We start from the raw sequence: 17,844 nt of genomic DNA, 5'->3' as shown, positions 1-17,844 counted from the left end.
ATAATTTTCTCAACCCCATTTTCCTGCTTCCTCCTGTAACTTTTGATCCTTTTGGCAATCAAGACCTTATCTATCTCTGTTTTAAACATACTCAATGACCTGGCCGTCACAACCTTCTGTGGCAATGAATTTCAGAGATTCACCACTCTCTGGTGAAAGAAGTTTCTCCTTTTCTCCATTCTAAAGGGTCTTCCTTTTACTCTCAGGCTGTACTCTCGGGTCTGAGTCTCTCCTGCCAATGGAAACATCTTCCCAACATCACTCGGTCCAGGCCATTCAGTATTCTATAAGTTTGAATCAGATCCCCCTCATCCTTCTAAACCCCATTGAGGAAACTGAGTCCTCAAATGTTCCTCAAATGTTGAGTCTTTTGTTCCTGGGATCATTCTCATAAGCCTTCTCTGGACCCGCTCTAGGGCCAGTATATCCTTCCTGAGGTACGGTGCCCAAAATTGCTCACAATACTCTAAATGTGTTCTGACCAGAATCTTTTAAAGCCTCAGAAGTACATCCCTGCTTTTATATTCCAGTCCTCTCGAGACAAATGGCAACATTGTATTTGCCTTCCTAACTATCGACTCAACCTGCAAGTTAACCTTAAGACAAACCTGGACTAGGACTCCCAAGTCCCTTTGCACTTCAGATTTCTGAATTTTCTCCCATTTTAATAAATAGTCCATGCCTCTATTGTTCCAATCAAAGTGCACGACTTAACACTTTCCCACATTGTATACCTCTACCGTACCAATATGGTCACTTCTTTGTGCACTTCCTCCCCTGTCTAAATCTTTCTGCATCCTCCATACCTCCTCAATACTGTCTGCCCCTCCACCTATTTTTGTATCATTAGCAAATGAAGCCATGATGCCCTCTGTTCCTTCATCTAGATTGTTAATGTATCAAGTGGTAATTTGTGGTCCCAACACTCACCCTTGTCGAACACCACTAGTCTTTTGCTTATGTCCTGAGAAGGACCCTTTTCTCCCCACTCTCTGCTTTTTGCCATATAGCCAATCTTTTGTCCATGCTAGAACTTTGCCTTGAACACTATGGTTCCTTATCTTACTCAGCAGTCTCCAGTGTGGCGCCTTATCAAAGGCCTTCTGGAAGTCCAGATAGATAACATCCATTGACTCTCCATGGTCTAACCTTCTCATTACCTCCTCAAAATATTCTAGCAGATTTATCAGGCATGGTCACCCCTTGATGAACCCATGCTGACTTTGCCCAATTTTGCCATGAAATTCCAAGTTTTCAGAAATCTGACTGACCGGTGGTGGTATAAGCTCAGAGTCACCCTGCAACTGAGGGGTGAGGTTGAGAAGAAATGGTAACCTGGAAATTGAACCCACAATGTTGGCATCACTCTACATTGCTAACCAGACAGGATGCGAGCATAAGAGGTACAGTTAGTAAGTTTGCAGATGACACCAAAATTTGAGGTGTAGTGGACAGCGAAGAGAGTTACCTCAGATTACAACAGGATCTGGACCAGATGGGCCAATGGGCTGAGAAGTGGTAGATGGTGTTTAATGTAGATAAATGCGAGGTGCTGCATTTTGGGAAAGCAAACCTTATCAGGACTTATACACTTAATGGTAAGGTCCTAAGGAATGTTGCTGAACAAAGAGACCTTGAAGTGCAGGTTCATAGCTCCTTGAAAGTGGAGTCGGTAGATAGGATATTGTTGAAGGCGTTTGGTATGCTTTCCTTTATTGGTCAGAATATTGAGTACAGGAGTTGGGAGGTCATGTTGTGGCTGCACAGGACATTGGTTAGGCCACTGTTGGAATATTGCGTGCAATTCTGGTCTCCTTCCCATTGGAAAGATGTTGTGAAACTTGAAAAGGTTCAGTAAAATTTACAAGGATGTTGCCAGGGTTGGAGGATTTGAGCTATAGGGAGAGGCTGAACAGGCTGGGGCTGTTTTCGCTGGAGTGTCGGAGGCTGAGGGGTGACCTTAGAGTGGTTTACAAAATTATAAGGGGCATGAATAGGGTAAATAGACAAAGTCTTTTCCCTGGTGTCGGGGAGTCCAGACTAGAGGGCATAGGTTTAGGGTAAGAGGGGAAAGATATAAAAGAGACCTAAGGGGCAACCTTTTCATGCAGAAGATGGTAAGAGCTGCCAGAGGAAGTGGTGGAGGCTGGGACAATTGCAACATTTAAGAGACATTTGAATGGGTATTTGAATAGGAAAGGTTGAAGGATATGGGCCGGGTGCTGGCAAGTGGGACTAGATTGGGTTGGGATATCTGGTCGGCATGGACAAGTTGGACCAAGGGGTCTGTTTCCATGCTGTACGTCTCTATGACTCTATGACTGTATAACAAAGTTCTCAAAATTACCTACAGTCTGTTTTGATAATAATGCAATAGTTCTGTTCCTGTGCGATCCCACGTTATAAGAATATGGTGTAATAGCTGCACAATTTAAACCAATGGGACCAGAATCACATTATAGCCAATACAGGTAACGAAAGTTCATGTTCTACAGATAATGGTTTGAATTCTTCAATCGAGTTATAGACAATTTACATTGAAGAAATGCACATTATAGCGGAACAGATTTGTATTACAATGTTAACAAACAGCAGAACATTGTCTAATAACTACAGTATCATCTCGTTAACAACTAAAAGGACCTTCATATGTGGATAAGCAGTTTCTCAACCCATACTTGACAGGGAGTGCTTCGCTTAAAATAATATCCATCATTAAACAACTTGCCATTTAGTGTTGTTTTCCTGTTGAAAAATGATCTCAAGGACTAGGTTCTGCTCATTCTGTCATCAGAGAGGATGAAGGGCTTTTGTCCGACATGTCGACTCTCTTGTTTCTTGGATGCTGCCTAACCTGCTGTGCTTTTCCAGCACCACTCAACTCTGTAGTATCTGCAGTCCTCACTTTCACCTAGTACTGTGTTCATATTGTTGGATGTTAGAACATTGATCTAACATTTTAATCAGAATTCCTTTGAGTTGAAGGTGCTAAAAATGTACCTGTTCAGTCGATTAATTTACATGAAATATTTGTTTTGGGAGTACATCAGACAATATTCATTGATTGTTCAAGCCTACAAGACTTGCTGTCCTGTATTGCTACAGTATGTGATAGATAAGTGTTCTGTTTGTTCTTCTGCAATTGCTTTATGGGCAATACATGAAATTCTCTTGCTTCCAAATGGGCAGTTTCTTTTTATATTGTATTTTCAAGCATTTAATTTCATATCTATATTTTATCAAGACATTTTTAAAGACTGTATATCAAACTTATTTTTTCCTTTCAGGTATTGTACTAACAGACTGTTCTGGCATTTGCTTCAAAGTGCTATTTCATTAGCCTATTAATTAATATAGCCGTAGTTATTAATTTTATATAAATTTGTCATTGACTGACATGAGAATTCTTTTGAAAACCAATGTTAGTTATTGTTCCCATTGCCAAATTTCACTTTGAATAATATTAAACATCAGGTTGAGGAAAAGGGTAGTGCTTTTCAAAGTAAATGGAAAATGTGTTACTTATTAGAGTTATTAGGTAAGTTGGTAAGAACGCAATTATTCTAAATTTTTATTATCATTATGTTTTTAATACAGCCATCGGCCAATTAAATTTACTGAGCGACCAAGGCCAGGGGTTCAAATGATCTGTTCTTCTTTCAGTGCTGGTAAGTGCCACCATTCTCGGGATGAAGAAGTTTATCCTCATTTCCATTCTAAAGGGTCTTCCTTTTACTCTAAGACCGTGTCCTCAGATCCTAATCTCGTAATTAAAACAAAACTTTTATTTAAAAAAAAACATGTTTTAATAGTGTTCTGACTCTTGATAATTTAAGCTGTTTTGGTAACTTTTTTCTAGAAACTATAGAATGGTGCTTGGTTTCAGGTGAATGATTCAGTCGTTTAATTTTTATTTTGTTGCTGAAGATAACGCAAATTCATTTTATGGAATATTCAGAGATGAGAAGTTGTGAATTTTGAATCTGAGATAGATAACCTTTGATCAAGCAAAAAGCACTAAGGGAAATGGGCCACGGGCAGGTATGTGGAATTAGGCCATTGATTAGCCATGATCTCATTGGATGGTGGAACAGACTTGAGGTACTGAGTGGCTACCTCTGTTCTTATGTTCCGATGAACCTTTAAATGTTTCATTCTGTTGAAGGTACAACATAAATACGTGTTGTTACAGTGTTTTTGTTATTTCTTCCCCTTTTGGTTTTTAAAATGTATTGATTTGTGGGATGTGGACATTGCTGGCTGGGCCAACATTTATTGTCCGTCCCTAGTTAAAGAGTCACAGAGCTGTACAGCATGGAAACAGACCCTTTGGTCCAACTCATTCATAGTTATCCTAATTTAATCTAGGCCAATTTGCTTGCATTTGGCCCATATCCCTCTAAACTCTTCCTAGTCATATACCCATCCAGATGCCTTTTAAATGTTGTAATTGTACCAATCTCCACCTCTTTCTCTGGCAGCTCATTCCAAGCACTTACCACCATCTGCAAGACAAAGTCGTCCCTTGGGTCCTTTTTAAATCTTTCCCCTCTCACCTTAAACCTATGCCCTCTAGTTTTGGACTCCCTCACCCTCGGCAAAAGACCTTGGTTATACACCATATCCATGCCCCTTGTGATTTTATAAACCTCTACAATGTCACCCCTCAGCTCCAGGGAAAATAGCCCCAGCCTAATCAGCCTCTTCCTTGTGTTGCCCTTGAGAAGGTGATAGTGAGCTGCCTTCTTGAACTGCTGCAGTCTCCCATCTATTGGTTGACTTACAATGCCATTAGGGAGGGAATTCCAGGATATTAACCCAGTGCCTGTGAAGGAATGGCAATATGTTTCCAAGTCAGTTTTCCAAGTAGCATGGAAGGGAATTTGAAGGTGATGGTGTTCCCATCTATCAGCTGCCCTTGTCCTTCTAGTTAGAAGTGGTCATGGATTTGGATGGTGCTGTCTGAGGATGTTTGGTGAATTTCTGCAGTGCATCTTGTAGATAGTACACACTGTTGCTACTGAGCATAATTGGTGGAGGGAGTGGATGCTTATGGATATGATGCCAAAGTTAGCTGCTTTGTCCTGGATGGTGTCAAGCTTCTTTAGTTTTGTGGAGATGTACCCATCCAGGCAAGTGGGGAGCTTCCATCACACTCTTGACTTGTGCCTTGTCGATGGTGGACAGGCTTTGGGGAGTCAGGCGGTGAATTACACGTCTCAGTCTTCCTAGCCACTGACTTTCTCTTGTAACCACTGTGTTTATGTGGTGAGTCCAGTTGAGTTTCTGGTCACTGCCAGGATGTTGATTGTTGGAGATTCAGTGATGGCAACACCATTGAATGTTAAAGGGCCATGGTTACATTGTCTCTTATTGGTGATGCTCATAGCTTGGCATTTGTATGGCGTGAATGTTATTTGCCACGTCAAGCTAAGCCTGAATATTGTCCCCATCTTGTTGCATTTGAATTTGGACTGCTTCAGTATCTGAGGAATCATGAATAATGCTGAATACGGTGCAATCATTGGTGAACATCCCCACTTCTGACCTTATGATGGAGGGAAGGTCATTGATGAAGTAACTGAAGATGGTTGGACTAGGACACTACCCTGAAGAACCCCTGCAGAGATGACCTGGAGCTGAGATGACTGACTTCCCAACAAACATGGCCATCTTCCTATGTGTCAGGTATGTCTCCAAACAACAGAGAGTTTGTCCCTTGATTCCCATTGATTCCAGCTTTGCAAGGGCTCCTTGATGCCTACTTCAGTCAAATTCAGCCTTGATGCCAAGGGCTGTCACTCTCACCCCACCCCTGGAATTTAGCTCTTTTTTTCCATGTTTGAACCAAGGCTGTAAAGAGGTCAGGAGCTGAGTGGTCCTGACTGAATCCAAACTAAGCAGGTTATTGCTGACCAGGTGCAGCTTGATGGCACTGTTGATGACACCATCCATCACTTTACTGATGGTCAAGAGTAGATTGATGGAGCAGAAGTTGGCTGGGTTGGATTTGTCTTGCTTTTTATGTCCAGGACATTTCTGGGCAATTTTCCACATTGTTGGATAGATGCCAGTGTTATAACTGTACTGGAAGAGCTTGGCTAAGGGAGCAGCAGATTCTGGACCACAAGTCTTCAGTGCTATTGCCGGAATGTTGTCAGGGCCCATTGCCTTTGCAGTATCCAGTGTCTTCAAACGTTTCTTGATATCATGCGGAGTGAATCGAATTGGCTGAACTCTGGCATCTGTTATGCTGGAACCACTGGAGGTAGCTGAGGTGGATCATCCACCTGGCACTTCTGGCTGAAGGTTGCTGTGGAAGTTACAGCCTTATCTTTTGCACTTGTTCTGGGCTCACCCCCAGAAAAATGTGCTGTTGCATCTATGGACCAATTTCTACTTCGGTCATTTGCACATTGAATGCTATTAATGAGTTGACAGTAGTTAAATTAATTTCTTGAGGCTGTTAATGTCTTCTGTATAGAAGATGGAAAACACCTGCTGTGCAGAATTATATGTTATTCACTGACACTTTTTTGTGTTTTTTTAAAGAGCAAATGTCTATCAGGACCAGTAGGTGACATCTGCTTTGGTTTTGCTAAAACCATTTCTTTTGTTCTTATTTTTAATATGGTTACAAAGAACTTGGATGTAAATTGGCTGTTGTGTTGTGATCCCAGCAGGTGGTAAAACTGGATAAGTCTGATCCCAGAATTAAACCTGTCTTGATAGACTCTTAAATTTTACTTTTTGCAATTTGGTTACTATATTCACAGGAGGCAACCAATGTACTTTTAGTAAAATACATTATCAATTACATTAGGAAAAAAAGTCCCAAACTGTTTTACACTATTGATGAACTAATTGAAATGTTGTCGTTAACAAATATCAGAAATAAATATTCAATCCTTTTACCCTCAACAACAATCTCACATGTACTCAAACCTCAGTGAAGGGTCACCCCCTTTCTACATTTAAATTCTTTTTAGTGGCTGCACTTGGTTTCTTTTAATATATTTATGCATTCACCTGATGGTGTAGCAAATTTCTCATCACAAGTCCTTTAAATGAACTGACAGTATGGCTAAATTTATTTTTAATGTGGACTTCCACAGCCGTCGGTTCCTCAAGCTTTATCTTACTAACAGTAAACCAGTCATGGTAGCTCTTCAGCTCTCATTGTTTGGACACTGCTCAGTTAATAGCACTTTTTCTACCATAGACCAGTCTTCTCTGACAGAAACCTGAACTCTACTAACCTTCTGGGTGGTTCTTTCTTTCTGAAAAGAATCTCTGTATCTCTGTCTTTTCCTGTCAGAGGACACCTCATTACGAGGCAACAAAACTGCTCAATATTTAAAATCTCTTTTTTGCCTTTTTCTCTCAAGCACTGAACTGCTTAATGTTGGATAGAGAATTCCAAATTCTCACCTCCCTCTAAGTGAAGAAACTTGGGGGCTCATATCGGTCTTGAGCGACCTGTACCTGAGGCAATATTTCTGATTCTACTGTCCAGCTAGGGAAATATCTTATCCACATCTACCCTTTCACATCCTAATCAGAATTGTGCAAATTTCATTGAAATCACCTCCCATTCCTCAAAACTTCAAATGCAGGCCTAGTTTCTTCTGTCTCTTCATAAGATAATCCGGCCATCACAAGGATTAATCTGGTAAACTTTTATTGCGAGTTTATTCTTCCTTAGATATGAAGATTAAAGCTTAACACAATATTTCAGGCATCGTATCACCAATGATTCGTACAATTGCACCAAGTCTTCTTTACTTTAAATCACATTGCATTGAAGGACAGAATGCTATTTATTTTTCTAATTGCTTGCTGCATTTGCATGATCGTTTTTATTTTCTCTGTTTCTCATTTGCTATGCTTAATTTTTCTGTTTTTCTTTCCCTTAAAATTCCATCAACAAACTGAGAGGAAGTTTGGGGAAGATTCAAGCAAACTTTTAATTGGATTTTGAAGGAGTGGGGGATTTGGCAAAGATGGTGGATTACATTAAGTCAGTCAAATGGGTCACACTTTGGTCCCGTTGTCTATTCTATACCTTGGCAGAATTTCCATGGTAGAGTCAGAAATCTGAATTTCTGAAGTCGCGCTTCCTGTTCCTGACCTGATAGTGCTTTCCCATGCTATTTTGCCAGTAGAGAAGTGAGCATGAACTGGAGTCAAGACTTCTGACTGGAGCAGTAGGCCCAGGTTGGAAACAGAAGCAGGCTGATGACAAGGCACAGGATGTGGAAATGCCTGCTTCTGCCCGTGAGTCATGGTCTCGGTTCTGGAGATGGCTGTGAGGGCCCTTAACCCTCCTTTCATCTGATCTCACCCTGCTAACCCCTCCCAACCTTCTATTGTTATTCTTCTATTATAATAATGCCCCATACTAATATGGAAACTCATGAATCTGTCAAATCTAAATACGTTACTTCAATATGTGTGTTTAAAACAAAAAAAGTAATTCTGTTGGCAAGTCATAAATCTGTCAGTACGACTAAGCTCACAATCGACTTGATAATTGTGTCAAGCAGGATCTGTTAGTTGGTTTCAAATTTGGCCAGGCTTTCCTAAGTGAATTTTAGTAAGGAGTTCAAAAACCTCCAAAGCTGAATTCAGTAAATCCCTGAAATCAGCCGAAAGCTCAGACATCTGTCAAAACTTTAAAACAATTAAAAAATGGCTGAACTTATCATGAAGGAAAATATTAAAGCATGTGGGACAGTTCACCAAATCAAATCTAAACTTCACCGTTATGCAATACAAAATAGTTTTCTTTTCTGTTGATAATAAACTCTTATGTATCTGAAGGCCTTTTCACAATTTTTACAAGATAATAGTTAAAATACCTAGTCTGAACAAAACCCTACTATTTAAAACATATATACTTATGACTTGTTGTGAAGTTCATAACTCCATTTGAACATATGCTTGAAGTCCTTAATGGCCCACCTCAACACAGCTGGCAATGTTGAGACACCTGGATGTGGGGTTACAAACTACCCACTTATACCGAACCAATCAAAATTACCATGATTTAAATAGAGGCCAGAAATCCAGGAATCATATGCTACCATCCATTTTTAAAGACCACGTCATGAAGTTTGCTCAGCCCTGGTCTCCTTTCTTTACTCTGTCCTCTCTCATTATGGGTCAACTGTTCCCAATCTTTATCCGTTCCTTTTGTTTCCTCGTCTCCCCTACACTCTCCAGCTCTTCTTTCAAACAATCATCTTTTACATCATTTATTAAGATCATACCACATCTAATAATGTGAACTCCTGGCTTGTGCAGTAGACTTTTATTTTCTTCTATTCTACATATCTTTTTTCCCTACTTTGACTTTATTTGGTGGTAGTCTTAGTTTGTATTTCTTGTTCAGTTCTATTGTAATTGGTTAATATTACCCCCATCACAACCCTGCTCTGTTGTTCCTTCTCATTGTTTTTCAAAATTGTTCCTCAAGTTAAGCCCCCCCCACCCAAGTTTACATCAATCTGGATCATGCAGGTACACAACCCTTTATCCAAAATCCTGAAATCCGAAAAGCTCCAAAGTCCAGAGGTTTTTTTTTGTGAAGTTTTTTTCTCATTAACAAAGTTGTTTGATGCACAAACAGTGAATCCAAATCCACACCCACTCGATGTGTGTCACTCAGATGTGACGTTGGGGTCGTGGCCCAGCACTGGCAGGCCTCAATTCTGTTTCAAGGCTTGTTTTACTCTGTGATCTGCTTCTCCGGTAAGATTTTTAAAAAGTTCACCATCAAACTGTCACTTATTTTGAAAGTCAAAAAATTCTGAATTCTGAAAACCAGCTGGTCCCGAGCATTTCGGATTAAGGATTGTGCACTTGTACTGGCACAGTTGTGAAGGCCATCCCAATTTATTGCATACTGTTTTTTTTCCCCCTGTTTTAGTCATTGTGACATGCACTCAAGTCTCTAATCTTGCCTACCCTGCGACAATTTTCTCAGTTAATAATTCAGATTTATTACCTTAGTGGTTCAGCTCTGTAATTTAGTTGCTAGTTATTCATTCCCCTCTGTAGGCTCTTCTTTAGTCCATCCTATGTTTTCAATACTCACGTGAATCATATCAAATAGCTTTCAAGATGCACACTTTTGGCTGCAGGGAACAGGATCTATCTAAAGAATTACATTCTTTGAACTCTGCACATCTTAATGACTCCTTGCGTCACAATGCCATGGTCAGCTTGTGCATTCTCCTCGTAGTCCTTGCTCTCATCCATATAAGTTGCGAGATCCTTGAACCTTATGACAATTGCAGGACTGAGGCTCCCCCATTCCAGTCTTCTGAGTTGCCATGCCTGCTTCACTTGTAGTTACACCTTCCTGTACCTGACAAAATCTGAAGTACCTAGCTTAAGATGTATGGCATAAGGTGTCCAGGTAACCTTTTCCCCTGTGTGACACGTGGCAGTGTCCGAAGCTTTGATTCTGTTTCACCAACTCTGAGCTGAGTTTCCTTGAACTGCAGACATTTCGAGTTGTGGCTGTCATGGATCACACTGGTGTCCATCAATTACCACATGCTGAAGTTTAAAGACACTATCTGTTCTACCATGTTTATGTTTTATTATTTTAACCTAAGTTTCTAATCAACCTGTTCAGATATGTTATTGCACACCTCTGGAGCAGATGGAACTTGAACCCAGGCCTCCCATCCAGGAGTAGGGACACTACTACTGTGCCACAAGAAAGCCTTCCTATCAGCTTTGTTGTGTTTAGTGTAATAAATTAGGCTTCCAGTTTAGAAATATCAATCAATTGTTTTCCGTGGTCATTCAAAGTAGTTCAAGAAGCTAAGCTATAAATGGAATGCAGTGCTTACATTCCTTTCCATAGCAGATAAAGATTCTGTCCATGTTGTATCCAGAGGGACTAAATCATAAAATAAAATCACCAATCTGAACATCTAATTAAAACTTTGAACACTCTTCAGCTTTTGGAGGTTGAAATAGATGTTATAAAAGGCAATACCCCTTTCTCCTACTGCACTTCATTCCCACCTGCACCAAATTCCCAAATTAACACTGATGTCTTGTCACACTCTGTACAGGCAAAATGTACTTTAATGGATGATTCTCATCCAACTTGGAAATGCTAACTCAGGTTCCTGCTGTAGTGATTAACACCTATTCAATTTTAGCTCAGCAACAAATAACTGCCAGGCAGTTTTGTTTACTAAACTATATTGCCAGATAGATTCTCATCTGCACCAAATTCAAAAATAGCATTCATACCTCAGACTACTCGGGCTTTGTCACAACTTGTGCTACCATGCTCGCCTAATCACTTTCTCATCATACCCTTATCTGACCTATTCTTTATTTTGTAACATTTCTCTGCTGCCTTTGCTTCTCTTTCCCACGTTTCTCAGCTGATTTTTTAAAAATCATTTTCTTTGCTGTTCTTTCTCTCACTGTACTCATTCACTACATCCTTGCTCCTACCCTCCCTTCCAGGTTGATCTAAAACCCCAGTTCTAGTACGAATTGGGAAAAGTAGCAATTTTGATTAAGTGCTAATTTAAAAAGTTCTCCACTGATAATTAACCTCTGAATGAATTAAACTCAATCTTATAAAATTGAAAATCCAGGGTCAGAGAACAGTGATTATCACATGGTTGTTTTGGAGATAAAGACAATCATGTCCATCCTTTAGGACGTTTGGTAGCATTCTGCAAGGTATGCGTGTGACTCTTAAAGTTGAACTGAGGACTGGAGCATTGTGCTGCTAACAGGATAGGATCTCACATGGTTGAGCTTCTGACTAAAGATTTTCTCTTTGACTTGGATCTGCCTAGGATATGCATTTATTTTAGGTCACACCCTTTTTTTCTTTGATGGTCCCAGTTGCAGTGAATTTGGACAAACAACTCCAGAATCTGGCTTACTACCACAACTCATAAACAGTGCCTTCACACTGTACTTGTAACTTACTTTGTCTCTAATTTTCTTGCTGCTGCATAGACCTTTGAAGTCCATGTGGGCCAACACCTTCTGGAACTGGAAGTGATTACTTCTACCTGTTGATCAGTGTGTGTATAACTTCCATGCAAATGCTTCGAGAGAAGATTGCTTGTGATACTTTCTTTTGATTGCTATCAAAGCACATTCCAGATCCAAGCTGTCCATAGAAGAATGTAGTTAGTAAACAAAAATGTTCGAAATTCTGGCTGCATAACCAGCCAGCTCAGTTGTGACTGTCTCAATATGATGTTGATGCTTGGCAAGCCAGCTTGAGGAAGCACCTCAATATCTATATGTTGTTACTTGTTACATTGTTAAAAAATCTCTTTTCTTGATTATACCAGCTCTAAAATTTTCTAACACATTTAGTGGGACTTGGTGTGCAACTGCAACAACTTCATGCCTTGGTAATTATTACAACATGCAGCACAATTGCAGGACATATAGAGGAGTGGATATTTCTGATGACAAATGCCTGATTTTTCACATTTGACTGCACAGCTACAGATGTCAGCGGTTGTCAGATTTTCTCCAATATGTCAGTGATACTGTTGGTCTCATCCTCATTATCTCCATAAAATTCAGACTGGGAAGTGACCTCTTCTTCGTAAATTGTGTCAAAATTTAAAATTACATTGTGTGAAAGAAAGGGGAGATAAAAGGGATATTTAAACTAGTCTTGTAAAACAGATTAGGATGCTTTGCTGATTCTGAGACTAAAAGTCATACTGAGAGCTTATTTCTGTGTGATCATTACTCTCTATCCTTGTGAGAAAGATCACAGTTAAATAAGTCATCTTCAAAACATTAGTCAGATGTCTATAATGTATGCCTACATGAGTCTGTCTCTTTCATTACAGGTGGAATGTTTTTGGCAACGGGGAGCACAGATCATATTATAAGAGTTTACTACTTTGGGTCAGGGCAACCTGAGAAGATTTCAGAGTTGGAATTTCATACTGTAAGAGTCTTTATTTTATAGGAATGTTAGATGAAATCCCACGTTGAAAAGGAAATGAATGGCGTGAACATGAAATAATATAATGAAATATACTTGTAAGAAATGATTAAATGTTAAAATCACTGTTATTTAATATGATCAAAGAATCTTTCAGCTGAGGAGATGAATTTTGGGTTGTGTTTGCTCTTTGGAAAAGCTGTCCGATTTAGACCCTCACTATGCCCTTATTTTTCATAACCCACTTCATTAGTCGTCATCAAGTACAGGTGAATGTTTTGTGAAATTGCCCATGGAATCCTTTTCCACCACAGCTTCAGATGGTATTAACAACCAATTTTGTGAAAATGTTATTCCTAATTTCCTGACTTTCTGTCATTATTTTGAATGTATGATATTCGGTTACCTCCTTACTTCCTGGAACAAACCATACAATTAGTAAGAAAGTATCAAATCCCCTAACAGATTTGATTACATATGTTAAGTCTTTACTCCAAGGAGAATTCCAGTTTCTCCAATCACCACATAATTTAAGCCTTTCATTCACGAGAAGCCTTCTCTAATTTTCTGTGTATGCTTCCTAAAGTAAGGAATTGTACACAACACTTGAAGTGAGGCTAATCTATGATTTGTAAAGAGTGACTTGTTGTTTTTATTTGTTCAGAGCTGCTGCATACAAATCCAACTAAATACCTCATGAGCTTTCTTAAGTGCTTTATCAATTTATCCTGTGACCTTCTAAGATCTGTGAATGTGCACCCATAGATCTCTCTTACAGTATCCTCATATCGGCGCTATTAGGAATAGACTGTCTCTCTCTGTTGTTTCTTCCAAAGTGCATCACTTCACATTATTGACTTTAAATTGTATTTACCCCATGTGACTGCTTATTTCATCAGCCTGTTTTTGATCTCCTAAAACCTGACACTGTCCAAGTCACCACTCACAATGCTTTCAAGTTTTCTATCACATATTTTAATATTGTGCTCCTTGTACCCAAGTCCAACTCATTTATATTTTACTGGTAAAACAATAATCCTAGTACCAAACCATCATATAATCAATAATCTGTTACACATATAAGACTTACTGTGTGCTTACTATTCAGTTTCAAATTAATTCCGAGCTCCTGTATTAATGCAGAAAACAGTATGAAAACTGTCAGTATCTGCAGCACCAGTTTCACCTGGTGCCATTGGGCTGTTAAAGGAAGTGTGGATAGAAAAAGACTAGGCTGCTTGTTCTCATTTCAGGCCTGGGACCAAAGGTAACCATCCAGTAAAGCCAAGTTTAACGTGTGACAATGTAATATTTGAAATATTTAATTCTAATATAATTTATACCTCAATGTAACTGATGATTCATACTAAATTCCTTTAATTGTCAGTCTTTTAGCTAGGATACCGTAGAGTTTCATGGGGTTATGCTCGACACACCAAATGTTATTGATGTGCTAAAGCAGGACTACCATTCAGCCATGATCCTGAAGAAATCAATGTCTTTTTTTAATTTCTTGCTGCCACCAATTTGCCGAGCAAGTGACTTGTTGGTGGATTATACCCCTCCTTGAAAACGTCGGTTTTTAATGTTTGAAGAACATAGCCTGGTCTACTCCTGTTTCTATCTGTCAAGCCTGCCCATCTGTTTTCCCTCTCCCTGTTTTAAGTGGTTATAGGCCAACTATACCTCTTATTATATGTCTTTGGATTCTCAACGTACTTTACCCCTCACTTCCATGAGTTTGAACTCTAATTAAGTCTTTTCTCTCTTCCCTTATTCCCTCCCTATTTCTTATCCTTCTATTCCTTCTCATCACTATACCCAATGCCCCTCCTTCCTCTTTCCTCTTTTTCTCTCTTCCCCACCAATCCCATCATTGTCATTACAAGTCACTACACTGGTCTGTGCCAGTAATCTAATCTAGCACAATATTTCATATGAAAACAAAGCTAAGGATTTACTGATTAAAAGTATTGAAGTAAACTGCTAGCACATTACTCCTAGATGTTGAATCTGGGGAAGCCGGGTGGCCACTGGTCAGTGGGGATTGCTCCCAGTTTGAGAGTAATGTACATGGGAATAATGCACATTATTAGATAGAATTTCAAAAACAAACATGAGAATTAATTACTTGGACATGAAAATACTTGAGGGAGGTATGCAACAAAGACTCCGAACGGAACCATCTCCATTCTGGGGGTAGGCTGCAGAGTCTTCTTCATTCTTTAATTGCTTTAATTGTGAGTGTGGGCAATGCCTGTGCTGCAGGCGAGTGCTGTTGGCATGTAGAAGCTTTGAGTTCAACCTTTTGGAAGATTGGAATTAGTTTGCATCACTTGGAACTGGATAGCTCATTACTGTTAACTTTGCAAAGGGCAATTCTAATGAGGGTCCAACATAATCATGACAAGGAATAATGACAGAAGATCAGTTTTGAATATTGGAAGATCCATGCAAAAGTTTACCTATCTAGAAAATGGAGCATCTGAGATACATACTGATTTATGTTATGAGTTTTTAATAAAGGAAGCGACCAGTATGATGATTGCCATCTCACTTTTGTTCCTGTTTATATTTTTTGTTAGGACAAAGTTGACAGTATTCAGTTCTCCAACATGAGTGACAGGTAAGAGTTAAACTTGCCACTTCCTATGCTTCCTGATGTGCTGAACTTGATGCTCTTATACTTCAGACTTCTGAAAATGTAAATTGTTAAAATTAAGAGATGTTACTACAGAACAGAAACTGAACTGTCAGCCATCGAGTAAGAATTTTTCCTCATATAATCATATATTTATAGAGCACAAAAGAGAGTCATTTGGCCCATCATGACTGCCTGCTCTTTGCTAGAGTAACACAAATCTACTGTCACTACTTCAACACTTTTTGAGCATTTGCTTCTCTGAACTCTCAGAACCCTAATCATTTTTTTAAAAAGTGACTTAATTTCTACCTGGAAGATTTCATGGATAGTTTGAAAAATTCATGTCATCATAATATCACTGGACTAGTATTCCAGGGGCCTAGAGTCATTCTGTGAGGAAGGGTCACCGCACTTAAGAGAAATCAGAGTTAATGTTTTAACAGATGTTGCCAGACCTGCTGAGCTTTTCCAGCAATTTCTGTTTTTGCTTCTGTTTTACAGCATCCGCAGTCCTTTCAGTTTTTATTTAATGCTCTGAGGACATAGACTCAAATCCCGGATGGTAGTTTAAATTCAGTTAATAATTCTGGAATTGAAGATTGTTTTCTGTAATATTGAGCATGGAGCTATAATTGATTTCATCTGATTCATAAATGCCCTGAAGGAGGGGAATCTGCTATCCTTTCCAGTCTGGCTTACATGTGAGTCCAGATCAGTGGTAATGTGGTTGACTCTTAATTGCCCAAGAAGTGGTTTAAAACACCACTCAGTTCACAGGCAGTTAGGAATAGGCATTAAATGGTGTCCTTGCTGAAGATACCCAACACCTAAAAATATTTTTTTAAAAAAGCATCTATTACTCACCCTCAGTGTAAATATTTTTGACCTCCTTTATTACAATATTAAAATGTCATGGATAGGTTGAAACCCTATCCTTGTTTAAGGTTTTTTGATGTGTTTCTATTCCATGTTTGAATTAAGGTTGCATTCTCTTTCCTACCACCAATGTTATGCTAACTATTCTATAGTTCCTTAGGTTTATGATATTTTCTGTTTTAGATTAGATTAGATTCCCTACAGTGTGGAAACAGACCCTTTGGCCCAACCAGTCCACACCGACCCTCTAAAGAGTAACCCATCCAGACCCATTTCCCCTCTGACTAATGCATCTAACACTATGGGCAATTTAGCATGGCCAATTCACCTAACTTGCACATCATTGGACTGTGGATGCATCCGGAGGAAACCCACGCAGACACTGGGAGAATGTGCAAACTCCACACAGACAGTTGCCCGAGGCTGGAATCAAATCTGGGACCCTGGTGCGGTGAGGCAGCAGTGCTAACCACTAAACTACTGTGCAAATCTACAAATAATGTTAGTTGTCTGCCAGTCTGTTAACACAATTCCATTTTCTATATTTTTCATATGTCACCTCCCTAAACAATTAGTAAAATCACCATGGTCCTGCCAGACTATAGGGCTGATCTCTCATTAGAGAGAGAACTGGTGGCGGTATACGTAAATTACATATGAAGTCTTGACTCTATTGGTAGGTTTGTTAGTGGAAGTCGAGATGGGACCGCAAGGATCTGGCAGTTTCGACGGCAAGAGTGGAAGAGCATTTTACTGGATATGGCTGTTAAACCAGCTGGGTGAGTAACTAGCTCTATCTGCACACTGACTTTGCTCTGTACTGTGAAGAATTAATTCTCTGACATCCTGGACATTAGTCCAGAAATATGCTGTTTTGCAAATTATGCAGGCAAACTATAAAAATGGTGTCTTTAACATATTTCATGAAAAACCAGCACTGAGAAGGTTTCCAGATCAGGCTTTTGGCTTGAACGTGTGAGAAGCTGCTGATGTAGAAAGTACTGAGTACATATTATTTGAAATTAGTAGTCAGTGATATGATTGGAGCCAAACAGCATGTGAGAAATAGCAAGAATGTAGATGTATCTCAACATAAGCAATTGTTTTTGTTTTGGTAATGACCTAATTGCCTATCAATCCATATGATTGACTGCATCAGGAGTCATTTGATCTTATGTGATCTGATGCTACTTCACAAAACGAGTCAATTCTTATTGCTATTGTTATCCAATCAAATCCAATTGAATGTTTTTTTGTAGCTGATCAATAACAGATTCTGAAAGAACAGAGCTGTTTTGTCCATTGTATTCACTATCAAAAGTGAAGCAATGACTTGATCCCAAATCTTCGTATCACTGCA

At 39.3% G+C, this 17,844-nt stretch overlaps 1 protein-coding gene across 2 annotated transcripts in view; it reads left to right on the top strand.

Annotated features, from left to right (window-relative positions):
* Positions 1-17,844, top strand: part of phip (pleckstrin homology domain interacting protein) — a 199,816-nt gene that overhangs the window by 91,955 nt on the left and 90,017 nt on the right. For both annotated transcript variants that reach the window (XM_060849675.1, XM_060849666.1), the window contains exons 10-13: positions 3,598-3,668; positions 12,867-12,967; positions 15,550-15,590; positions 17,165-17,263. In XM_060849675.1, the coding sequence (XP_060705658.1) occupies positions 3,598-3,668; positions 12,867-12,967; positions 15,550-15,590; positions 17,165-17,263 (312 nt within the window). The remainder of the gene's footprint in view (positions 1-3,597; positions 3,669-12,866; positions 12,968-15,549; positions 15,591-17,164; positions 17,264-17,844) is intronic.

The sequence above is a fragment of the Hemiscyllium ocellatum genome, chromosome 3 (assembly GCF_020745735.1).
Source record: "Hemiscyllium ocellatum isolate sHemOce1 chromosome 3, sHemOce1.pat.X.cur, whole genome shotgun sequence".
Taxonomy (NCBI): Eukaryota; Metazoa; Chordata; class Chondrichthyes; order Orectolobiformes; family Hemiscylliidae; genus Hemiscyllium; species Hemiscyllium ocellatum.
This window is presented reverse-complemented; position numbering and strand designations above follow the sequence as displayed.